This window comes from Penicillium robsamsonii (genome assembly GCF_028829455.1).
Source record: "Penicillium robsamsonii strain IBT 29466 chromosome Unknown utg000001l_segment0_segment0, whole genome shotgun sequence".
NCBI classification, from domain to species: Eukaryota; Fungi; Ascomycota; class Eurotiomycetes; order Eurotiales; family Aspergillaceae; genus Penicillium; species Penicillium robsamsonii.
Genome location: NW_026643219.1, coordinates 6,220,009 through 6,245,219, shown reverse-complemented (window position 1 = coordinate 6,245,219; position 25,211 = coordinate 6,220,009). Strand labels below are relative to the sequence as shown.

Genomic DNA, 25,211 nt, shown 5'->3' with positions numbered 1-25,211 from the left:
CATGGGCTGCCAGAAAAGCGCCTGTGGTGTCTTTGGGATCGTATTGAATGGCCCAAAACGACGCTGCAACGACTAGACTGTTGCCCCCAGATGGCGAAGGCCATGGGACATCGAAAAGTACGGGTAGCATATGGCTCGGATTGGCTGTCTCGGGGAGTGGATCGCCGTCCCCAAATCGTGGAGGCAGCAGGAAACAGTGTCGCGGAGGAAATTGGCCATTTTTTCGTCTTGTACAATACTTAGGCCAACACAGCGCAATGTTGTTGGGTAGATCACAGTAGCTGGCAAGTTCGGCTTCTACAAGATTTACACTCTTCGCTCTTTCTCAGCGCCACTTTCGGGAACTAGTACCATGAGCTTAGCTCGTTATTCAATTATTTTACATATCGTTTGTGACGGGACTATACCATAAAACTGTATAGAATCTGTTCTATAAATATCTCTGCTTCGAGAAAGTTCGAAGGCAAACTTAGCGGAGCTGTGCCTGGACAGTCTGGCAAACCTTCTTCTTCCCTCAGAATCCTTTCTGAGAGGCGTTGAAACCGCCACCGCTCTTCATTATCATAAATGCTTTTGTATGTATCAGAGCATGAAGCGGTAAATTACCGCTAACTGCTGATTGGTCACACAGGATATCAACTTGCTTTACGTTTTGTATGTAATTTGGCGTCATTTTTCAGCTCTGGTGCTGTAACCACCGAGTATCGGCATATTCAACGCACATAACCCGAGGGAATTTCAACCTGCCCTCGATCCTACGTTCTCTATTCAATCAATCATTCTTTTCATGTTTAATTGATTCCGCGAGACCTCATTCGCCCTGATCGTATACTAGGTGATATACTCATAGCATGTTCTAACAGTATGTAATTCTGCGTCAATTGCAACTCTGGTGTTGTAACCACTGAGTATCGGTGTATTGGACGCATAGCCCCCGGAGTATTTCAACCTGCACGTGTTCTATTCAATCAATCAATCAATCAATCTTTTTATCAAGAATTGGTTCCGCTTGAACTCACTCGTTTTAATCGTATACTAGTCCATACATTAGTCATGGGCTTGCTCTGAGAACTAGTTGCATGCCGGTTTGGAAATCAATAGCGGTCAGTATGCCAAGACAACCAGTGTCAACCAAGCGCTTATTGATGCAAGGGCTAATATGCTATCTATGGATCAGCACTGCATAACACTCAGCAAACTCCAATCATTACAGCCCATTCGCCCCATTCGAGGCTAGTACAAAGATGATTGGGATTCACTTTCTGGCGGCGTAGCTGGGATGTCGCGCATCGTCTCCAGGATCAGTAGAATTCAGACAGGTCAGGCTAAGATTCATATACCTACGACGTGGATATTCGCGCTTTTGCTTTGGGAGCACACACAGTGGATGTATAGTAGATCAGCTAGTCAGCTACTGTGGCGGAGGCATCTGGGTATAGACACCTTGACCAGCTAATCCAAAGTTCGTATCTTTAATCGGCTGGTGTGAACGGCAGTGTATCTAGTGGGAATCATACCTATATCTCTCACAGGCACTATCAGGCTTGCCAGTCCTCGATGTATCCTATAAATGGTAGTACAGTGGAAATTCGGTTCTGGGTCAAAGGAGAGAACTTATCAGGTGACTTAGACATAAGCCTGCTCGACTCTGCAGAGTCAGGTGAATGAATCGTAGAGTAAATTGCCGAGGGTAGATGACGTATTTATAGGCTTCTCGGCTCATCCTGTCGCGTAAGTGCGCTGCTTGGTAGGAAGCGCTGGGGGACCCCTCTTAAATGAGGCCTGTTGAAACCCACGTCTTCTTTTTACCGTAACTGTTTGCAGCAACATTTTTAATGCCTTTAGATGCTTAGCGAGAGACACGAATAATAATGTTGTTGAGAAAAAGGATGCTGAGTCGGTCAAGAAACGTTGGCTCACTGCCGAATCCTTTACGCCCTCTTAAACTGAGGCTTTGTGGGAGATGTAATGACAGGCTCATATTTCTTGTTCTGATACCTCATCTATGAGCAACTTAACGCTGTATCACCGAAAAGCGCCTACAATTTCATCCCTAGAAATCATGGACTTTTTTCCTAGCCTCGCTTTAGTGTTATGTTGGTTATGTTGAGCTATGGGTCTGTAGCTGTCTAGACAGCAGAAAGCGAGGTCACGGTCGGACGTGTAGGTGCTTAACCCGTTGAAGCTTGGCTAAACGTTGTCAATCCTCAATTTTCGGACTATGAGCCCTCTCCAGATCGGCGACTGTTGGACCCATGGGTTCAGTAAGGTCAAACTCGTTCTGTGTATGTCCTCCTTTGTCTGAGTCTGTGTAGGTCTCAATAGCTTTCGAATTGTCTAACAACGGCGTTAACGCAAGCCCTTATGTTGAGAGGTCTTTAATGGGAGCTTACCTTTGAACTCGCTTTTTTTAAGCTCTTTGACCCAATTAACACCGTCAACAGGCCTTTAGCCTACTCAATCCAACATACTATCTAGGCACGCACTCAAGAAAGAAACATCTTGTTCATAATCACGACTGGTTATCAGAAACGGCATCGCGATATCGATTTCTGATGGCGGCATAGATAGGAGGAACTTTCCAACGAGGTGAGACATGCCATGACCCTGGGCGGCACGAACCCAGTCTTCCAGCTCAAGCTCCTCAAATGGCTGGTAATTACCCTGCCCGTTTTCGAGATACTCCTTCAAGGACGAGGCTGCGATCTGAACCTCGCCAGATTCATTGACAAATTTCACCGGGGCTTTCCCTCTCGGCCTTGTAAGGGCATCCGCCATGATGTTGGAAGCTGCAGTTTGAATCGAAATTAAATCAATAAACCCCTTGCAACTGCGAACATTCGGCACAGCTTGAAGTCGACACGAAAATTGCAGTACATTGTTCGTGATATCCAACTTCGGGGCACCGGGTCCAACAATGCTGGAAATGCGATGAATGGTGACGGGAAGACCATGATGAACATTGCAATTCTCCAGATAAGTCTCACTGACCCACTTTGATGTCAAATATCCATCGTCTCCGTCTGTTGGTGTATATTCTCGCAAGGAAATCTCTCCCATACTTTCCAACCCGGTCCAATGAGAGAGTGCTGCACTGGACACAAAGTGGAATGGGACAGAATGTTGAAGCGCCAGGTTAGCAAGTAGCTTCGTGGCGCCAAAATTGGTTGCCTTTAGCAGCTCATAAGACTTGACAAACGAGATTTCGGCGGCGCAGTGGATGATAACGTCGCACCCCTGGATAATCGAAGAGAGTTTCGCCGCTTCCATACCGAGATTTGGCAGGGATATATCTCCAACGTGATAGTGTATCTTTTCAGATTCCAGCAAAGGTGACTTCCTTGCAACACCCACCCCCTGGGTTCTCATTGCCAGGCAATGGATTACCTGCACGTCATAGTTGACATTGAGCTGGCGCAATAGCTCCTGCCCAAGGAACCCGGTGGATCCAGTCAAGCAAATCCTGTGAGTGCGGTAGGATACAATGCACGGATCTAAAGCTGTTTCCATCATCCAATCCCATTTGGGAGATGCCTTTGTCGCTCTCGATGGTGCAACAAGAGATTCCAAAGTGGCACCCTTCCGGAAAAGCTCTGTCATTGAAAAAGTTAGGCATTCTGACTTGGCCATGCCAGCTACTTTCATGGCCGTGATAGAATCACCGCCAATCTGGAAAAAGCCGTCATCTAAACCAATTCGATCCTCAGGGATTCGTAGTACCTCAGCCCAGATGGTCTGCATTCTTCGAGCTGGCCCTGAAACGGGTGGACGTCTTACGACGTTGCTGGAAGGAAGACAATAACCTTCGACTTCATATCGGGTCAATATGGTGGCGTTCTGTCTCAGTCGGCGGCGGTCTGTTTTATCCGACATCGTTCTCGGAATATGAGTGACAGGGAGAAAGATGGATGGAATCATAAAAGAAGGAAGGAGCTGGCTCATAGCTTCATTTGCTGTAGCCACAGACTCATGGAATAATGATGATGCGGAAAGAAATAAATTCGACGATGAATTGTCACCCACTCTTTCCTTCGCTGTGACAAAGGCCACCAACTGCTGGGGGCCGCCTTTGAAAGATAAAACATCTGCAACAACCTCTTCAGCATCAGGGAAGCAGTTTAAAGTATGATATTCAACTTCTTCGAGCTCCACACGTTGCCCTCGCAACTTCACCTGAGCATCCCGCCGGCCAACATAGCGCAGGGAGCCTTGATCGGTATATTGCACCAAGTCCCCAGTACGATAAAAGCGAGAAGGTGTACCTGTTGGACGAAAGGTTCTGATCCAGGACGGGCTATTGATGAATGAAGCTGCAGTCTTATCTTCATCATTCAGATAACCTCGTCCAACTATTGCACCTTCAATAAGCAGCTCACCCACTGCCCCAATGAGCATGAGCTGATTGGGATCCTTGGGATCAACCACCCAGCATGTGCCCCCCGTTGAAAAGCCAATATCACGCGGATCCATGGTTTGTGTGACATTTGTCTGGATGGTGGATAGGACACAGCATTCAGCCGGGCCATAGATATTCAGCAGTCTAACATGCGGCCCCCAAGTTTCGATCTCAACCTGAGACATCGGTTCTCCTCCGAGAACAACAGTTCGAAGAGAAGGCATTCGGTCTGGAGAGAGATGCCGAAGGAGGGATGGGGTGAAGTCCGCCCAGTTCACGTCATACTTATTTACCACCACGGCAATATCGGATTTCCTCTCTTCCTCCGAGGGCACACAGATACATCCACCGGCAGCCAGGGTGACAAGAGTATCTGATATGCTAACGTCAAATGCATAAGAAGCAAATTGTAAAGCGCGAATCTCTCTATCAATATGGCAGGTCTCGATATATGCTTTAGTGCTCGTGGTAAAAGCTGCATTCTCAATGACAACACCCTTTGGGGTTCCGGTTGACCCAGACGTGAAGACAGCGTATAGAGCATTGGAGGGATTGGGACCAAGCGATTCCGTGCCACCATTATTAAGAGAATACTCATCTCGAATAGAGTCGACTGCAAATAGAGTCTCGTCTGGGCCCACAAGGATAACATTGTCAGCCAAGTTCCCCGCCGATGAAACAAGAGAGATAGACGACAAGACACAAGTAGCATTTAACTTGTCACAAATGCTCTTATTACGCGATAGTGGTGTAGCAGGATCCAACAGCACGAACGCTGCTCCAGTTCTCATGACCGCCAAAATCGCTATTGTCGTATACTTTGACTTCTCAAAGTACACAGGGACGAAGGTCTCTGGTCGCACAGCATGGCAATGGAAGAGATAAACAGCCAGCTGTTTTGACAAATCATCAATCTCCTTGTAGGTAAAGCATCCATCCCAGGCGCAGATAGCGAGACGCTGGGGCTCATTTTGACAGTGCTTCAGAATTAACTCGTGCAGACAAACATCAACCGTGGGGGTGACTTTGCCATTCCACAGCTTTAGCTCTTGAATATCATCCTGACTCATAATGTTCAGGTCTTTGAGAGAGGTAGAGCTACCGTCAGTCAATCCAGTAATTTGTTGTAAAAGGGTGCTCAATTGACCCAATATCCGGCGCATCTGCCCAGCGGGAACAATAGAATCATCGTAGACAGCTTGCACACGTACGGCATCTTGGCGCAAATCGCACACCAATGTCATGGTGTACGTTCCGAATGTTGCATGATTGTGAAGATCGTGATCCTGAGTTGTTTCGCATAGGTAGTCATATTGATATTGCGGGGGAGATTGAATCACGACAAGGCTTTGAAATTGGCAGGCAGTGGATGATTCGATATTCAAACGGCTGATATGGTAAAGACCTCGTTGCTCAAATGAAAGCATTTCATCCGCAGTGGACATGAGGGACTTCAAAACAGCCTCGACTGGGAGATCGGTGGGCAGTTGCACCCGGAAAGGAATAGTCGCGATTGTTGGACCTGACATATCTTTAATCCCCGGCAGATGTTCTTGTCGACCGGTAAGGGTAACGCCGAAGGTAATATCTTCCGATGCCGTGTACTTCGAGAGGAGTATGGCCCAACTCAATTCAATAGCAGCGGACTGTTCGTTCTCAGTCATGGGGCGAGGGAAGGAAACAGTTTGAACCATACTAGCCTCAGCAGCGGGTGTGTATGAGTCTGATGGTAGACGAGGAAACTGGGATGCAACTGAGTCCTTTAATCGAGATCTCCAGTACTGGGCGGATTCCTCGGATTGGGCATGCAGAGCGTGGGTTGTGAAATTCGAGAACTCTCGTCGTGCCAGCAACTTCCCGTCGTATGCTTTTTCAATGTCCTTGAGGATCACATTGAGAGACCAGTCATCGTAAAGGGCGTGATGTAAAGTCAATACCAGTACGGGTCTTTCGTGAAGCTTTCCATTTATCAAAGCCACTCGAAGCAACGGGCCGCCTGGGGGCATTTGCTGTTGACTATCCACTAGCAAATAATCCCGAACATTGTCCTGGGATGAATCAATCTCAACAAGTCGTCGCACAACCACTTGAAATATCGCAGCATTTGCCTGAATGAGCGTGGTTCGCAGGATTGTGTGGGCTTCAAGTGTAGCATCAATTGCATTCCGGAATCGAGAAAGCTCCACATCATGCGGTAACTCATACACATATCGAGCAACGTAAGAGTTCGGCCGCTTGACGGAGAGAGCAAATAGCCCTTCCTGAGCGGGTGTGCAAGGATAAATATCCTCGATATCATCAAGCTCTCGCTTACATTGTATTGCAGCTAGCTGAAGGAGGGTGGCTCTGTACTTGGGGTCACTGCCGGGCTGGGAGAGGCTGGACTCCGTCATGCTGGAAATACACGTATCGGGAGGAGAACAATGGTACTGGGTTTCTGTAAGAGACATGATATTTGGGAGTCCGGGTCTTGACAACTTTGCCTTTAAATCAAGTTTCCACCGCTTAATGCCCTATGCAGTATGTATTATATGCCCCACTGCACTAAATGCGCCTGCTTTACAAACTCGTCAACTTTGGACAGATCAATTTAGTACCTGTCTGGGTCACATGCATGCTCCTCGCTTCACGCAGACCGTGAACCGTGACGCTGGAATCAAAGTGTATATGCGAGCTAGCAATGATTTTCAGCTATGGCGCATATTTTAATCAACTTCACTCGGTCTGACAACACGGTTTTCTGTGGGTTTTCTGTGCGACGTGTGAAAGGTACTTCCAATGAGAGCAATATGACACTCGAAGCTTCTACACTTGGGCGGTATCTTAAAAAATCTTTTGTTGGTGATAAGACGAGAATGCCTTCTACTTACACCGTCTATACGGCCTTGAGTCGACCGGATCTTGTGAAGGTTCTTGATAAACCTGACCACCCACTTAACCAGCTATGGCCTGAATTTCTTGATCAGGACCTCACTGCTCAATTATTCACTCGGTTTCTGACCCGTCTGAGTCCGCTCGCCCGCTTTCAATTCATTGCTGTCGAGGTCGAGCTTACAACTGGCAATGAGACCATCATTGGTCTAGCTCGATCTATTCCATTCTTCTGGCCCGAAATTGACACGATCTCATCCGTCAACTCCTTACCCCTCTCGCAGAATCCCAATATTCTCAACACTCTCCCAGATGGTGGGTACGACACTATCCTCGCTCGCGGGGTCCAACAGTGTTTAGCTCGAGAAGGGCAGCTGCAAGAGCCACTAGCTCTCACAGAAGACCAACAGCAGGACTTGGCCATTTCTCGTCGCAAAGACACATCCAATGCCCTCTCTGCTCTGTCCATTGCCGTCCTCCCTGAACGGCGCAAGACAGGGCTTGCCGAGATATTTATTCGAAAGATGAAGGAAGTGGCCGTGCAAGAACACTTACACGCCTTGGTCGTTCCTTTGCGCCCTACGCGCAAATGTGACTATCCGCACACCGACATGTCTGACTATATCTATTGGCCACTCAGTGTCGATTGTTCTACTGCAACAAGCCCAATTGTTGGGCAGCTGAACTTGATCTCCTCAAAGGGCCCGGGTCTGGCATTTGACCCGTGGTTACGGAAACACCTTCGTTTGGGTGGCAAGGTTATCAAGATTGCGAGGAATAGCATGATGGTCCGCGGATCGAATGTGGAGTGGCGTGAGTGGACAAATATCGATTTTGATGATATGGCGCAACATGGTACTAGCTCCCAAGAGAGGGATTATGTGGAGGTTCTTATACCCTCCGGATTGGTGCCTGTGCAATACTCCAGGAAGGACAAGATTGGCGTCTACAAGGAGCCGAACGTGTGGATCCTACATGAGCTAGGGAACATGTCTTGAACTTTTTAGATAGTAGGGGGCGACAGTTGACGAACCTTGAGATTTATCAAATGCAATGGTTATATCATTTCATTGTGGAGACTACGCAGTCCACGCGCCCACTATGTGAACGTAATAAGAGTCTAGTATCTTCACGGGAATGTCTGAGCTCAGAGAAGTTCGCTATGAAGCAAAATGTCTTCGCATATCTAGAATTGCTCGTCATCGCTATCTTGGATTATCTGTTTTGAAGATGCTGACATGGCGCAGAGCATAGCAAAATCTTATTACGCATATGCCGGAAACCCGGAGATTCTGATTGCCTACATCAAACTTAGGGTCAATAGTCATATATCTCACAAAATTGGTACAAAATGAGCCGCTGGGCTACACTTCTAGGTCTGTCAGGGAATAGAACTTAGCCGCAGGAATCTGCGATCGACTGCCCCGTTTTTGTTTTAGCGGTAAGATATAACAAAACCAAACAAAAAGCCACGCAGGCTATCTGGCATTACTTTGCTTTTGACATACGCTACAATACTATACACTCAATACTATACACTAAGGACGAAGACGGCTAGTGTAGAAGGCGAATCGCAGATATATGCGGCCAAAGGGTGTACTTGACATTGCTTGCCTCAACGTATGCAGCCGCTTGCGTGGGGTAGATATATAATCTGTATTGTGGCAGGAAGATTTAGCTTTACTGCTTTAGGTATTTTCCTAGCTTCAGGGCAAGTGGAGTAGATTGCCCACCCTCATGACAGAGATTTTGTAATCAGGATTACCCAGGTGCATTTTATTGATGAGTTATATTTACGATTAATTCTTTCAATGTAACTTTTATGCGAGATCGGGACGGGAAAAGCCCTGTACAGCATACTTTCAGCTCGCCTAGGGTCGGTTGTCTAGGTTTTTTTTTTTCTTTTCTTTTTCCTTTTTTTGTCCAGAAATGAAGAAATGACTGAAATTTAAATAATCGAATGTCCATACTTAGGACTTCGTGAAGGTAAGGGATATTGGCAAGATGAGATGCGTAAGGAGCTCACAATTGGGACCTGTGGATGCGATGTAACGTATCACCAGATCCCCAGGGAGGCGCGCACGCAAACTATAATCCTTGTTCTTGGAAATTTATCTTATACTCCGTCGATCTTCACGCTATTACACCTGACCGCTATTTCCTGTTTCATTCATACACATCTTCCCACATAGACATATCTCATATGGACCGGAGCTCGAAACAAACTTGAAGAGCTCTGGCGTGATGGTTGGCGTCACCATCCACATCTGCAAGCCGAATAGTGCAGGAAACCATGCGCATCTATGGAAATTGTGCAGGCCGTCACATTGCATCGGGCAGAAACGTGTACTAAAAGCTCAGAGTTTGTTTATAATGGCCGGTGCATCTTCACCTCGAAGATCTATTTATCCTGGTGTGGAGCCGCGCTATGTCACTTTTATTCTGGAAGCTGTGCCATTGGCACCAATCAATCCTTGCCCCCGCAACGTATTAGGCTTACATAGTATGTAGTAGTGAATAATTTTCCAGCCTAATGTTGTCCGAGGGCTGTCTGCAATTCCCGAAATTTTACTATTCAGCCTTTAAATACTCTGTAGTGTTAAACCAGACAAATCGGATAACTTACCGCCTCATAATCTTTTATTCACAGTTCGATATCATTGGATCCTCATAACTCTCTATTATCTTCCTTGAGCTCAGGATGGGTATCATCACAGCCCAGAAGGCTGTCGCTTTCTCAGCCAAAAAGGGTCAGGACATCACAGTGATCAACACCAATGGGAATCAAGTTGTGTGTGTCTGGGCTTTCAATCCTCATGATATGAGTGACTGTATGTCTATGGCGCATACCAGGGCCAGTCTTAGGAAGATATCGCTGGCCCAGAGTGATACATTGCAGAGTACTCGGAAACAACCAATCTTGACAATGACTGATGACACCACTCCGGGATTTCACGATATGATCTGGCCAGCTTGCGTGTCTGAAGGAAATTCCCCTAGTGAAAACGCAACCAACATACACCAGGCAAGTAAAAAATGATAATTACCACCTGCTTACGTCCTTTTGGTGACAAAGATAGTACTGACCATTTTGCAAACCTAGGCGCTCAACAACAGTTTCCCGGATTTGAACATTGCAGCTCTCTCGATTCCAGATCCACTTAATCTCTTCATGAATGTTACTATTGATCATCGTGGTGGGTTAAATGTTCTGAAGACAACCAATCAAAGAGGCGAGTTTGTTACCTTTGTTGCTGAGAAAGACCTGATCGTTGTCTTGGGATCTTGCGCAGAAAAGATGGCTTTGGTCGGCACGGAAGCTGCAGATTCTGAGTACCGACTAGGTGGCTCAGGACTAGGTGGCTCAGAGGGGCCTTTGTCTACTATGTCTCTTTTGCCTCAGACAAACCCCCCTTTGCGAGTGCAAGTCGCACTTTCAATTGACTTTGACGCTTTATCGCATTGGATTGGAAGTAGCTGCCATCCAAGCAACAAGATGGCCGATTACAGCCACGGAATTTTCAGTGGACAAGTCGGAGCTTTCCGTTTGCTTGATCTATTGAAAAAGAACGACATTGCAAACAGAGTAACGTGGTTTATTCCTGGTCATACCATGGAGACGTTTGTCGATGCCACACGGGCGATAATTGAGTCCGGGGCTGAGATTGGACTCCATGGCTACGCGCATGAAGATTGTTATTCGCTGTCAGAAGAGCAAGAAAGAGATGTGCTAGTCAAATGGTAAGAAAGAACTTTGCAATGTGAGATCTCTAATTGACTAATTTCGGTCCGCAGTCTCGAGCTTACCACAAAGCTGACGGGAAAAAGACCAGTCGGTTATCGTGCTCCAGTCTTTTCAGTCAGAGAGACCACCCTTAAACTTCTACGTGAACATGAATTCATTTACGATACATCACTCTTGCGCCATGACTCGCAACTGGCTTTTGCTCCCAACGATGCACCGATTAAGCCAATTGATCTCTCTCAACCGGCTGCTTCATGGATGCGACCCACCAAAATTACTTCTGAGATTTATTCCCGTGATCAGCCACCCCTTGTTGAGATTCCAAGTGGTGTTTACAATGAGGACATGATGCCAATGAGCTTTTTACCTTATGTTGAAAATAGCCACGGCTGGGTCTCGACTCGGCTTGTGGAGCAAATGTGGAAGGACAAATTTTTATGGCTATGGGAAAACAGCAAGGATCAAAATGGGTCAGCTGATTTTATCTTTCCAATCCTTTTACATCCAGACTGCAGTGGCATGGCACACGTTATTGGTATGGTGGACCGACTTGTGCAATGGCTGCGGGGGTTTGGAAGCGCTGTTGAATTTCGTACTCACGAAGAGATTGCGACTACGTGGTTGAAGGCGAAGAAGAGGGAAGCGGGTATGGAATGAACGTCAGATTCGGATTAATTGTCAGGAACTTCCACTTTCGAGCTCGGATTTATCTATACTTGACTGGTGTAGTTCATTTGTCTCAATGGTCTCGGGCATTTTCTTCTGTAATTATCTTACCTGCATAGTGCAAGCAAACAATCATTTGTGAAGAATTGTTTATTGATTTTACCCAGGGTGAATGCGCTAGCGCTATTATCTATCATCTCCAGGTTGGACGTAATAATGGTACCCTTAAGATGTTACAGACACTCCACCCTCATAAAATTTGCACCGCTCTGCCTTTTTCTAAAGGTTTCGGGAACCATACCTCCAGCTCCAGCTCTTATAGTAGCGCACCTCTTACACTATAAGCAGATACTGCGGGATGCGTTCTTCGTATAACAGGTCACCCAGGATTAATCATGGCTACGTTCTCCTTTTAATCGCGTAGTGAGTTTCCTCTGGAGTGCTATATCTCCTTAACAGGAGATGCCCTGTGCCCAGAAGACCTATCACTGCTATAGTACGAGTCGGATATTCAGTCCGGTCAACCTCTTCATCCGCAGCTCGTCTCGATACTTCTTCCACATTTTGGGTAGTTTTCAGAGAGAGCTGCATAGGACCTTCTATCTCCATGTCATTTTATTGTTACATAGCCCGGGGATAGATTCGACAACAGCCGGATAGATTCACCGAACGGAGTCTATCATTTCGCCCAACCAGGGGTAAGCACGGAATCGTAATGAGCTGGTTGCCGGACTGTTCCCGCTGGAGAGAATCCACATCTTTCCAGCTTCGCCAAAAAAACAATTTGGAGGAAGGGTTGCTTTTACCCCGAGGCTGGCTGCGTATAGTAGCATATTCTGATTGTTTTACCAGATCCGTTTGTGTACTCCGTACTCCGTACTTACGTACCATTATGGGCAGCTCTTGCATCACCGATCCATTTTATGCCGCGAGACGATGTATATATATCTGCGATCCGCCTTCTACACTAGCCATCTTCATCTTTAGTGTATAGTATTGCAGCGTATGTCAAAAGCAAAGTAATGCCATATAGCCTGCGTGGCTTCTTGTTTGGTTTTGTTATATCTTACCGCTAAAATAAAAATGGGGCAGCCGGTCGCAGATTCCTGCGGCCAAGGGGTATATAATGACTATTCAGCTGTGCTTATCCCTAATCCCCAGGTGATTATCAGTACACCCTGGCTTCATCCGGCTTGAAAATATCATATAAATGGGGCAGTGGATCGCAACCTAATTGTAGCCTAATCCATGTATCTCAATACAAACCTTCCAGGCATCGAATTTCGCCTTGCATGAAACAGCTGATATGATGAGTGTATGTCATTTGAGGCGGGAAATGTGGAACAAAAACAGCAATAAGCAGTAGTCCGTAGCTCGACCATCTAGCTCTGTAGATCTCGCTAAATACCGCCATCCATTGACGACAGTTCTTAGTATGTCAACTGAACCAAACGCATTAACTTAGCTCTAAGAGATAAAGAGCATGGTAATGCAAGCCCTGGAGGAAGATCGTTGAGTCTTTCAGCCCCTGGAATATATAAAACTCCCAGCGGGTAAAGTAGTACGTATTTTGAGCTGTTGGATCCTTTTTACACTTCCAGACCTCTTTCCAACCGATTTAATGAGGATGGATGCCTATTACCGCTTTCAGTCATCCGAGTCATTCGGCGTGGCCGTAGTGTCAATTGCGTTTTTCACGGTTAGTCCACGGGTGTTGAAGAAACCCGATGCTTATCGTTTCTAATGGCCCGTGAAATAGGATTTATTCAATTATGGCATAGTGAAAGGCTTTTATCTATGTCTAGTTTGTGACTATTGACGCTGAGTTCTTTGCTTAGATTGTTCCCATTCTCCCCCCTGCACCGGTTGATCGATTCGGAGCCGCCCAGCAAGATGGTGACAACCCCTCCTCCCCGACCTTAGTTAATTGCGAGCTGATAGCTTTTCTTTCTAGCTCAGTTATGGGTCACCATCCTATTAGCCGTGCACGGCATCACTCTATTAATTGGATCTCGTAGGTCCATTCCTTCAACGGACAAAACATCACACAGAAACTAAGCCAAAAAAAAGCATTATTTGGATATTTTGCAGACAATTGCAAAATGCGAAAAATCCCCTTCTGGGACTCGGCGCTTGTGGTGCTACGGTCGCCCGCTTTGTACTCGGCCGATCACTTCCCGTGCTGATTGCTGCGCGATGCTTGCGGTTAGCGAGCTTCTGGGTCCTCTCGTTGCCGGGTTTATTCAGATTCATGCTGGATGGGATCCGATGACGATAACTATGGGGCTTATATGTGTGTTTATATCAGTTCCTTTTTGGTGGTATATTGGAAAGCGGGTAAACTATGAGAGATCGGAAGTGGAGTCACGCCCTTAAAATCTGCAAATTTTCTAAAGCATCCAGTTGTTGTTTTAGACGGGAAGGCTCGGAACAAAGAGGCCCAGAAGCGTCGGGGGGAGCAAAGTGAAGGCTGTCAGACCGGAATCTGACCCGCACCCTGCAGGTCTCTTCCGTCTACTAGACTCTACTGGTGTCCCTCGGGATGGGATCAGACGCTCAGGAAAACACCTCTCCGATCGAATGATCGATGATAAATAGAGTTTACTGTAGATGGAGGATGATCTGCAAGATGGATGCGATGGATAACTGAAACTACAAATACAGATGGGTTCTGGGATAAGCCCCACCCGACAGAGGCGGTGACCGAGAGCGGTCACTCATACACCTACATATTTCCATGATATGGAGCTCTTCTTTCTTGATGAATTCGATGTATCCGTAATAAAAATTTTGTCGTGAATGTGTGGGGTTATGGAGGTATGTTGTTCAGGTGCAAGCGGTAGCTGCGAGTTATTACGAGTTAATTGACTCATGCACATGCACTGCGATCTAAAAAGGGTTGTCATAATTTGTAGTTCTGGCTGAGATCTAGCGAACTTTGTGGCGAACAAATGCAGGTCGCATCACGGCGGTGTAACCTAAACGGTGGAAGCTAGATGCATATGCATTACCGTATTATGATGTTTGGGGGCAATCTTACATTCCGCTACCTACCTTTCTACGGGTACTGGCCCGCGTTGAACAGCATACTCCGCACGGAATACGTGGATACGGATCTCTGATTTGCTGATCTATCCAATCAACAAGCTTCTATTGCATTCTTTACCAAGCCAGGGGGTAGTGCTCCGAGTCCGGACGCTGGTAGGGTTCCTGAGTATATCTATGACGTCTCCCTCATTGTGTAGCTGCCATGACGTATACTACTTCACTTTGTACTGCTGCAGATTCCCTTCCCTCCCTCCCTCTCTTCAGTGCCCACCTGGGCAACTCACCGTCGTCGGCTTATCTTTAGTTGCAACATCATGGATTTGATAGAAGTCGTTCCCGAACTCGGTCTCACTTCCGTGCTGCCCATGCTACTAGGTCTAGTTTTCGCAGTCCTCTTGAGCAAATGGATCTTCCGGCTCTACTTCCATTCATTACGCCACGTCCCTGGCCCGAAAATAGCGGCATGTACCTCACTCTGGCTTGCATACCACACATTCATCGGTGATGAGTGCACTACCATATTCAACCTGCACCGTAAATATGGTCCCACGGTGCGGGTTGCGCCCAACGACGTCGATATCGCCAGTGGGGAAGCCATCAAGCCAATCTATGTGGCCAATGGGGGATTTCCCAAGGCGCCCGCATATTCCAAGTATGATATCGATGGACACCCCTCTATCTTCTCCACGCTTACGCGCTCCGAGCGAGGCGCCCGAGCGAAAGCGGTCTCTCCGCTATTTTCTACCGTATCAATGCGGCAATCCGAACAAGAACTGTCCAAAGTATTTGAGGAGTTTGTGGACCAGCTGCGGCTCGAGGCAAAAACGGGAAGGCCGGTCAATGTACTCCATGTGACTCGATGTCTGGCCGTTGATGCCCTGAACATGTATCTATTCCAACGGCCCTACGGGGCTCTCGGGGGCAAGTCTCCATTGCCATCCACGGAGGCATTTGAGGCCATCGATCGATTCTTAACTCTCGCCCCAGGGAAGATTGCGAGCTTGATCACCATGGCTTTTGAGTGGTTCATGGCAAATGAACTCACGGAGAAATCGATGGATTTAACGGACAGCATTGTCTGTCAGATAGTGAATACATCATCGCCCAAGACCGGAAGCTACCAGAGCCGGCTATTAGAAAAGCAATCTGTCAAACAGACGCAGGTTGAGGTCAAAGATCTCTTCTTTGCTGGAGCAGATGCTGCCGGTATGAACATGGCTACCATTTTGTGGTATCTGGCTAAATACCCCGAAATGTAAGTTTTCACCAGTTCGAAACGTAGAAAGGATGACTGAGTTTAACAAACCAATCTCTAGATACTCTCGACTTTGTGATGAAATCCAGAGTTGTGTCCATAAAGGCGAAGATGCCATGTCCTGTGACTACCTCCGCGGCACTGTCCGAGAAGGGCTACGGCTATCATTGGCAAACCCCTGTCGGTTCCAGCGCAGTGTGCCTCAGGGAGGATGGTCCTTTCATCAATATCACTTTCCTGCTGGTACAAGCGTTGGAGTTTCTGCCTTTCACCTCCATCAAGATGAGGATGTCTTCCCGATCCCATCGCGATTTATGCCGGAACGCTGGTTTCAACCGACAGAAGCGATGTTGAACCATTTCTTCCCATTTGGAAAAGGTACTAGGGCATGTCTTGGACAAAGTCTGGGCAACTTGGAAGTGACTATGGCGACGCTGTATGTGGCTCAGTCAGGATTGCTTGAGGGTGCAACTGTGGCGGAAGACAAGATTGAAATCAAGGAATGGTTCAATTGTCGGCCGAAAGGGGGCGAAATTAACATTCACTTGAGCTCTAAGCAAGAGAAAGTCTGTTGAGGATCAATGAGTAAAGTCATGATATAGATCTACCGATATATCCTACCTCTGCTTTCTTTGTGTGTTTTGTTGTGGTTGGTTGTTTCTGAGAGAAAAGGCCTCAGGCACAAGGCTCAGTCAGTCCACACCGATCTAGTTCTTCGATAGTCTCAGCTAGTCTTTCATCTACACATATCATGACCTCTCTCATCGTCCGTTAGTAATTGTGGTGGTCAGAAGCCATTCAGGTAGCTAGAATAGAGAGGTTGAAATACGGCGTTGGAACTTGTTGTAGTTCAGAGGGATACATATGCCTATATATACAACAATTAGCCAAGTTGATTGTAAATCAACTTGGTCGTCTGTATAGACACTTCGGAGCTAATTCCGACGGTGCGGCTTGGTTCCTGATCTGCACCAGCCTCATATCACAACATTCCCCCTCAGGATCGCTTTGCTGGCAAGGTGATACTGGATTAACGCTGTGCAGGCAAGCCTCGGTAAAACCACCCAAAAACCTTCGTGGGAAAATAAAGTGGAAAGAGCGCCTGCCCTGTCACGTTTGTTGCCTCCGAGTCTCCGAGGCTTCGATTCCCAGAAGACTACAGAACTTAGCAAAAGCCGTAGGTCCTAACGGCTTGGTGAGACCGTCAGCGGCCTGTTCCTGAGTAGGAACATATTGAAGACCAATCTCGCCAGCATTCAGCACTGCTCGCTGATAGTGGAATTTCACGTTGAAATATTTGGTTCGTTTGTGGAACTCGGGATTGAGCGAGAGGGCAATAGCGGACTGGTTGTCAGCCATGATGTTGGTGACTGGGGACCGATACATTTGCGTTTCTGCTAGGAAGGTGCCGAATTAGTGAAGGAGTAAAACGATAATTTTATAAGGGATGATGAGGTTAATCTGATCAGTGATAATGAGGAGGAAGGGAAAATAGATGATGGACAGCGAGAGACTTCTCTTCATAGAATAGGCAAAGGGATAATAGAGCCCCAGTTACCAGAGAGTGTAACTCAGGTACGGGCCTCAGGAAGGAAACGTAAGAGCAGGGCTGATGACGATTTTAAGTAATATTGAGAAATATATACACATTCAAGTTTATCCAAATTCTTTCTAGAAGAGCGCTGTAAACAGAATACACATACATATAAGTAAAAATTGCATAAATTATGTAGTCACACGCAAGAGGTATGTTTAGATGGTTTGCACGATTTTGGGGCCCCAATGGGTTACCCAATGGGTTGGGTTGGGTTGTGCCGAAGTCTAATTCAGGAGTTCTAACTTACAGAAATGGGTTTTTCGTAGCAGTGATATCATTATTCTTGAATCTTGTCTACGGATTTTAAGGGAACCAAGGGGCAATTCACAGCACAGCAATGCACTCAATCTCGACATCAGTGTTGAGAGGGAGGGTCTTGACCGCAACACACCTGCAAGGTATAATCGTTAGCAAGTCAAATCACATACGCAGAGTCACGCAGATGATTGCGTAGGCCCAATCACACCGAGTAGAGACAAAAGGAGGAAACATGACTCCAAATGACCCCAACGATAAGAGATCAAAGAGCGGGGTAACTCACGTCCGGCAGGGCTTTACATCACCCCAGTACTGCATGTAGACGGAGTTCATCTCGGCAAAATCATCCATATTGGACAGGAACACATTGACCTTGACGACCTTGTTGATGTCGGATCCGGCCTCCTCGAGGATGTGGGTCAGGTTCTTGATGCATTGGTGCTGTTGGAGCGGTGCTGTTAGCAAATTTAATCCGGTCAATTGGGGGGGGGGGGGGGGGGGGGGGTGCTATAGATCTCTTACAGTGTGTGCCTTGACATCACCATCAATCAACTTGCCAGTAGTGTCCATTGCGACAGCGCCGGAGCAGTAAACAACGCCATTGGCGACGATGGCCTGGGAGTAGATACCGGGGAGGGGCTTGGGGGCCTTGTCGGTGAGGATAGGGGTCTTGGACGACATCGCGAGAGGCAGCTGGAATACGAGCTAGGGGTGAGTCAAAGTGATAGAAAAAGGAGTAGAAGTTGCCCTGGGAGGAGACGCCCTTTATCAACTGAAGCTGCATCCCACATCGGCCCGGATTAAAACGTAACAAGTGGCTCCATATTCGCTGATAAGGCAGAGCCAAGGAATATGAAATAGCTGATGCGCTTTACTATGGACATTAACTGGAGACTCGGATGGATAGCACTCAATATTGGAGATGGGGGACTGCAACAGTACCGTCGATCATTACCCAGAACAGCACACTGTCGGCTTATCAGTTTATCAGCGGTCTTCTCCCCGCATTCCCTCCCACTCTCTCCGTGGGGGTGGACTTGATTGAATACATAGTCTTAGACCCGAGACCATGAAAGCTTAGACTCTGTTATTTTATCTTTCTAACTTTAAAATGACTGCAGGCATTACTCAACCACCGTATCCGCTCCACGAGTCCGTTAAAGACCTACTGGACCCGGAGTATGTGGCATTCTATAACGAGCATGTCATCAATAACCAGCAGGTGCACCTCCGGCCCGTGGAAGCGTCACGGACAAGTGGTGTCTTGATTCCCGGTGCGGGTCCTATGCTGGAGGTGGGTAAGACCCAAGACATCACTGTTCAGCGACGAGCTACTGCAGGCCCAACAGTACCCATCCGTTGCTTTACTCCCAAGGGTAAGACGCCTCCTGGGGGATGGCCGGTGATGCTGTATTTCCACGGTGGTGGTTGGGTGCTGGGTAATATCGACACGGAGAACGTGGTGTGCTCGAACCTCTGTGTACGAGGCAACTGTGTTGTGATTACAGTTGACTACCGGTAAGTCAGCAAAATCCACAGCCTAATCACGCCATACATCCATGGCTTTGAGAATTTGCAATCTAATGTGTCGTATTTTCTTCTAGTCTGGCACCCGAAAACCGCTGGCCGGCCGCAGTCCATGACTGCTGGGAAGCTCTTCTCTGGCTGATTGCAGATGGCCCCGCCGCACTCTCGGTGAATGTATCCAAAATCGCAACGGGTGGCTCCTCCGCCGGTGGGAACCTTGCTGCGATTATGACACATAAGGCGCTGACTCTGTCACCGCCTGTTCACTTCCGAGCCCAGCTTCTGTCTGTCCCCGTGACAGACAACACCGCCACAGTTGAGAACAGCGAGTCATATCGTCGATACGAGCATACCCCCGCACTCCCCGCACTCAAGATGTACTGGTACCGCGACCATTATGTTCCCAACGAGGCTGATCGTGCCAACCCAGAGTCAAGCCCGCTGTTCTGGCAGGGTGATTACTCTCAATTGCCGCCTGCACTGGTTATGGTTGGTGAGCTGGATGTGCTGCGTTCAGAGGGCGAGCAGTATGCAGAGAAGTTGCAGAAGGCTGGTGTGGCTGTTGATTTGCAGGTTATGAAGGGCATGCCCCATCCGTTTTTGGCTATGGATGGGGCATTGTCTGAGGGCAAGAGGTGTATCACTCTGATGTGTGATGCGCTACAAACTGCATTTTGGGCTTGATTGAATGATTCTTTTTTAAATATACATACTGAATGTATCTGCTCGTATATGTGTATCTATACGAGCATTTTGAAGAGAAAGGAATCAGGAGAAAGCGCGACTTGTGTATTATGATCTACTAGGCACTTGGGAAAGTAAGAGGGCCCTATCACCTATAGATGCCTCGGGCACCCATGAGGACCTGAGGTTTCCACAGGTTGGTTGTTTGCCTTTCTTTGTAGTTCTAAACATATTATGACTCTTCCCCTTTCGCCCACTTTCAGTTCAACCTTCTCCTCATCACTTGCTGTCGGTCTTGCCAGGTTGGCTGGAATCAATCACTACGCTGAGAGCCTACCCAGGCTGTCCCCAGGACTAATACTGATCTTGAATGGGATTTAAGGTTAATATATAACACATGCTCGTCCCTGCCAGCAACTACCTATAAACCCAGCTAACACATACTATATATCTCTGGAGAAGTCTTTCCTTCTGACTTCGACAATTAACGACGTCTTTCATCTTTCATCAACTTCTACCCATTTTTCATTAATTCCACTATAAATCCTCATTTATACCGTCCTATAGGAGGATGTGAAGAATATAAGAACAGCATCGGAGCACGGCACTACGATTTGCACCATCTCAAATCAGAAAGTGCTTTTCCATGGATGCATTGGCAGCGCAATTGTGGATCATTCTTCTGCTTGCTGCCTACTGCTTATATCATACCTCACTTGCGTTTCCTACGCGTTGTATCTCTCACCTTGCAGTTTCAACCTCGTCGGTCTTCGTTCACTTCTGCTGCAAATCCATCAACCATCACATATCATGGAAGATGCAATGCGAGACACTCTTATGTTCCAGGTAGATAACCATCCGGAAAAGCGTATGAAACATTTGAGCAGAGGCGGCTCATCATTCATGAATAGGGCTTGGGCCCATTAACGAATTCTACCTTTCGGCCTGCTGCAACCATTAAACATGATCCAATATAGATAGCATATATGGGTATGCTCCTGCAGCTTTCCTCGGGGCTACTGGTAATCCTCTCTTCGGACGTTCGTCGAGAGACCATGGCGAGGTCAGCCCAAAGATTCACCATCTATCAAACTGTGCACAGAACCTGACAGCATCCTGAGGCCATAACTTGCAAGCATTAGCCTAAAGGGGCTCACCGATAAAGGATGAAAGATTTGAGTCCCGGGCCGAAAATGACGGCAATACGCCGGGGACCCAAGACAATCATCACTAGCCATCTTCTATCGTGCCGGGGATCCATAGTTCTGATGATGCTCTTATCAAAGCTGCACGTAGAGACCATACCGATCCCAAACGCCAGTACGGCGTAGCGCCTAACACATCCTCTGTGAGGGCAATAGTGGGCTACACAAGCTTGGTGCATATGCTCTGATATCAAAGTGATGCTAGGCTCATTGGTGGTTGCATGAACTGCACCTATAAAACGAATTGATACGGTATACCCTTACCTGATCTATAGATATCGGTAGATCAATTGTCAGAGACCATGTGATCTCTGTTTGCTCCCAGCATATCTAGGCATCTCCATAGTTCAGTCTCTCTGTCTTTCTTTCCTCCTCACGCTATACAAGAATTTTCCAGAGAGCGTATCCTTCGGTAGTCTCATATATCCTCTTATCCTAAGATACAACAGGATCTTCTGACTATGTCCCAGTCACCTGGGTGATTTCTAACATCCAAAGCATCTTCATTACCCACCAACGGTTTAGGTTGGCCTGTTAACCTGAATTTGATACTGCTCTGGAGCTGTCTCGCAATCCGACGACTGTCTTGTGTTACTAGAGACTCATCAATGCCTGCCTGATTGTGTGAAAGGACAAACGGAACTACTTGTGTAAAAATATCTATAGAAGTCTTTATTTTCTCCGCTCCTGGTCATATAGGCTATGGAAGCAAGTCAGCAAGCAAATAGATAAAATCGGTAGAAATCCTCTAGCACTTCTAGATCGTCGCATCAATATCCTTCACCCGAACCTGAATCTCAACCGGTGACTCGATGGGCCGGCCAGCCGCATCATGCGTCGCATCCCATTCTGCGACATCGGCATTAGCAACCTTTTTGAGGCGATTGCTCTGGACCCCGTCGCCTAGATTGACAAGTTCTTGTCGTAATTTGTAGCCTCTCCATTTGGGAATCGCAAAGGCCCAAAAATAGTAATAGGTGCCGCAGCCAAGAAGACTAGGTAGTGTTATTAGTAAGGGGATGCTTGTGGAAGGATATAAGCCCAGCTAAAGCATGGTTGACTTACATTCCAATTCCTGTCACCGCATACGTTGCATACCAGAAGCTGACATCACCAGCGTACTGACCACCTGCGGGTGGGTACCATGGCATAATAAGGAGGTAGAGCTGGACGAGTATGTTAAAGATAATCACGAAATTCCAGGCCTTGAACTCGGGTTCAGGGAGGTTGACTTTGCTTCGGCGCCAGCGAACAACGTAGATACCAATGGCCATTGCAAGATTAAAGACAGCAGAAGGAATAGTGGTTAAATCGTTGACTATTATGGATTAGCATTGCAAGAACTCCCAGCCGGTTTCTGACAGGGCGGGAGGGAAAGGAAACAATACCGAAAGTGAAAGCGTCTCCAGCAGGGACGGCTAGGATCATCAGCGTGGTCAGAAACCAAATAACGGCGTACGGGCCTAGGGTTGTGCCGAACGGCTTAGTCGAGACCCAGAACGTTGTCCAAGGTAGAACTCCCTGTCGACCGCATTCTCTGATCCGCCGAGATAAGCCAATTATCACCGCTATCATGTTACCGAAAGAAGCCAAGGCAATGAGGAAGTTGAGGCCGCGGACGGCACCGCTGTTTCCAAAGACCTTCTCAAAAAATAGACTTGCAGTCGTTAGATCAGAGGCCGCTAGCTCGCTCTTGGGAACTGTGAAGTCATGTGCAATTAGCGTGGGAATTCTAGCACAGAAGGAGCTATCGGTGACTAACCGGCAGCAAAGAATGCGATGTTGGCGAACATATATAACGCATAAACCGTCGTAAGAGCAGTAGTAGCGTATATTTTGAGTGATCTGACGGGATTCTATCAACGGAAATATCAGTCTCAGTCCCGTGGGACATGAATCTCGAGCCGCCATACCTTGACCTCGTTTGCAACATTGAACGCGTTATTATAACCTCCATAGGAGAAAATAATACGGTATAACGCAGTAGTAAACCCGTATGCAGAAGCTGTAGAGCTACCGGACCATGCGTCTTGAAAATTGGCCCTAGGGTTCTCAACCTTAGTGTTGCCCCCTAAAACAACGAAGCCAGTGACTATAACGAAGAGAAGAGTGCAAATTTTCACAATCCCAACAGCATTTGAGAACCAATATGCGTATTTTGTGTTGAACACCAACGCTGTGCAAGCAGTCAGCGTCATAAGTTCGAATGAAACGATGACTTGCGAACAACATACTCAAGGTAGCAAGACTGTAACAGGCTATAGCAGTGCCTTTTATTTGCCAATTGGTGCCCTCGTGCCCGGAGATGGCGATAAGATACTTGGCCATGACTGTTATGTTTGTTGATTAATATATTGCGACAAATGAAACATGACACTGCACTCACCTGTAGCATTGGCACTTCCAAACGAAAGAATGACGCTCTGGACCGCAAAGGTAGTTGGAAAGAGCCATTTGGGACTAGGATAAGCTTGTTCGAGGAAAACGACTTCTGAGCCCGATCGACTGGGGAAGTACGCCGTATACTCAAGGTATACAGCTCCAGACGTGAGACATATCTAGGGTGGAGCGAACATGATCAGTCCAGGTTTCTTTCCGGTCGTAGAGGAGACGTACCAAGTAGCCCAGGGTCCAAAACATAAGACTGGCGCCAACCGAGCCCGTGCCAGATAGGATAGATGATGCTTCGTCATATTAGCTTGTACTTCTGGGTATGCACGCATTGTGTCGCACTCACGTGTAGAGTAGATACCGGCGCCAATCATCATTGTGATATTCAGCAAGGTGATTGTGACGGGGCCGACAGAGTATCCCAACGGCGAGTCGCTCTCAACTGGAGCGCCAGATGCGTCTTGGTACGTTGTGGCTGCATTATTGCCTCCTGTCTCACCGATATACTTGCCGCCAGCAACTGAGACATGTCCTATCTGGCCTTCGACCGCTGTGCTAAGCACAGCAGGCCGCTTGCTAGATCGCCGCCAACCCATTCGGAGCAATTGCCAAAGGCTCTTGAGGATTATATAAATTTGATAATGATACTTTGCCAAAGAAAGAAGAAAAGAAAGGCAAGGTGACTGGTGTCAAGGGTCCTATCACTCGATATGATGGTGTATGTTGAGGAAAGAAAATAAAGACTGTGCATCGGCTATCTATATATCATGGCACCGAGCCTTTGTCCTTCCCTTTTCCATTTCCGGGTCTCTTGTCCAATACAATGCTTAGGATCTCAGTTGGCGTGAGAGCAACGTTCTGTTTGTGGAGAATAACTATCTCCACATTGGAGTGGCTAATATCACCACTAAGCAGGGACGAATAGGAGACACGCCGTATGAATTTTGACCTTGACGTAGAATTGAATGAAAATTCGCCATCCGGCGTTATAATATCCTCAACAAAAGGACTTAGGCTGTAACTCTAATGCATTGCAAGTGGAGAAAGTATCACGCAATGATCAAGTCTCCATAATCTCTACCGGAGATGAAAGCTTTATATCAGTGAGTACGGAAGTATCCTACATAATTTTAACTAATATGCCTTCTATTATATACACCAGTAGGAGGGCTGTCAAGTAGATATTTACATAAGAAGTTAAATCAACCGTGAATGCTTACGGCTGTACTATTGGTTTTAACAAGTTAAGATGTAGCACGTTATAGCTAGCTAAATGGCGAAAGGAGCTGCAGTCATACCATTCTGCGCAATAATGGTGTCTTATGGGAGACCTTTGGTGCTTAGATTGCTATTTATGACGCCATGCGTTATTGGGATGAGTATGAGCGACGTCTCCAACATATGTATTTCTGGACCTTGAGGTGCTCCGCTTGAACGAGTAAGCGTGGAGTTGAACGAGTTTCCTGAAATGATTTCGAGAGCATCAATAGGAGAATTAGAATATATCTAGAACAGATTCCGAGGTTTTGCCGACTCCCAAACGGCCCCCGCTTAGAGTTCGTGTAATT

The 25,211-nt window shown here is 47.1% G+C and overlaps 7 protein-coding genes across 7 annotated transcripts; 4 read left to right on the top strand and 3 right to left on the bottom strand.

Annotated features, from left to right (window-relative positions):
• Positions 1 to 2,457: 2,457 nt before the first annotated feature.
• On the bottom strand, positions 2,458 to 6,789 carry N7447_002424 (uncharacterized protein; the record flags this gene model as incomplete). Its single annotated transcript, XM_057226699.1, has 1 exon — positions 2,458 to 6,789. The coding sequence occupies one exon, from the start codon at positions 6,787 to 6,789 to the stop codon at positions 2,458 to 2,460; it is 4,332 nt and encodes a 1,443-aa protein (XP_057090715.1).
• Positions 6,790 to 7,251: 462 nt separating this feature from the next.
• Positions 7,252 to 8,265, top strand: N7447_002423 (uncharacterized protein; the record flags this gene model as incomplete). Its single annotated transcript, XM_057226698.1, has 1 exon — positions 7,252 to 8,265. The coding sequence occupies one exon, from the start codon at positions 7,252 to 7,254 to the stop codon at positions 8,263 to 8,265; it is 1,014 nt and encodes a 337-aa protein (XP_057090714.1).
• A 1,703-nt stretch (positions 8,266 to 9,968) lies between these two features.
• Positions 9,969 to 11,669, top strand: N7447_002422 (polysaccharide deacetylase family protein; the record flags this gene model as incomplete). The annotated part of the gene is made up of 3 exons (XM_057226697.1): positions 9,969 to 10,292; positions 10,371 to 11,008; positions 11,063 to 11,669. 3 exons carry the CDS (start codon positions 9,969 to 9,971, stop codon positions 11,667 to 11,669), a joined length of 1,569 nt encoding a protein of 522 aa, XP_057090713.1.
• A 3,371-nt stretch (positions 11,670 to 15,040) lies between these two features.
• On the top strand, positions 15,041 to 16,556 carry N7447_002421 (cytochrome P450; the record flags this gene model as incomplete). Its single annotated transcript, XM_057226696.1, has 2 exons — positions 15,041 to 15,981; positions 16,043 to 16,556. The coding sequence occupies 2 exons, from the start codon at positions 15,041 to 15,043 to the stop codon at positions 16,554 to 16,556; spliced, it is 1,455 nt and encodes a 484-aa protein (XP_057090712.1).
• A 1,346-nt stretch (positions 16,557 to 17,902) lies between these two features.
• On the bottom strand, positions 17,903 to 18,517 carry N7447_002420 (putative L-PSP endoribonuclease family protein Brt1; the record flags this gene model as incomplete). The annotated part of the gene is made up of 3 exons (XM_057226695.1): positions 17,903 to 17,969; positions 18,120 to 18,277; positions 18,359 to 18,517. 3 exons carry the CDS (start codon positions 18,515 to 18,517, stop codon positions 17,903 to 17,905), a joined length of 384 nt encoding a protein of 127 aa, XP_057090711.1.
• Positions 18,518 to 18,947: 430 nt separating this feature from the next.
• On the top strand, positions 18,948 to 20,047 carry N7447_002419 (alpha/beta hydrolase; the record flags this gene model as incomplete). The annotated part of the gene is made up of 2 exons (XM_057226694.1): positions 18,948 to 19,354; positions 19,441 to 20,047. 2 exons carry the CDS (start codon positions 18,948 to 18,950, stop codon positions 20,045 to 20,047), a joined length of 1,014 nt encoding a protein of 337 aa, XP_057090710.1.
• Positions 20,048 to 22,009: 1,962 nt separating this feature from the next.
• Positions 22,010 to 24,239, bottom strand: N7447_002418 (uncharacterized protein; the record flags this gene model as incomplete). The annotated part of the gene is made up of 9 exons (XM_057226693.1): positions 22,010 to 22,247; positions 22,318 to 22,570; positions 22,641 to 22,952; positions 23,015 to 23,108; positions 23,166 to 23,428; positions 23,487 to 23,582; positions 23,639 to 23,810; positions 23,869 to 23,936; positions 23,990 to 24,239. 9 exons carry the CDS (start codon positions 24,237 to 24,239, stop codon positions 22,010 to 22,012), a joined length of 1,746 nt encoding a protein of 581 aa, XP_057090709.1.
• Positions 24,240 to 25,211: the final 972 nt, after the last annotated feature.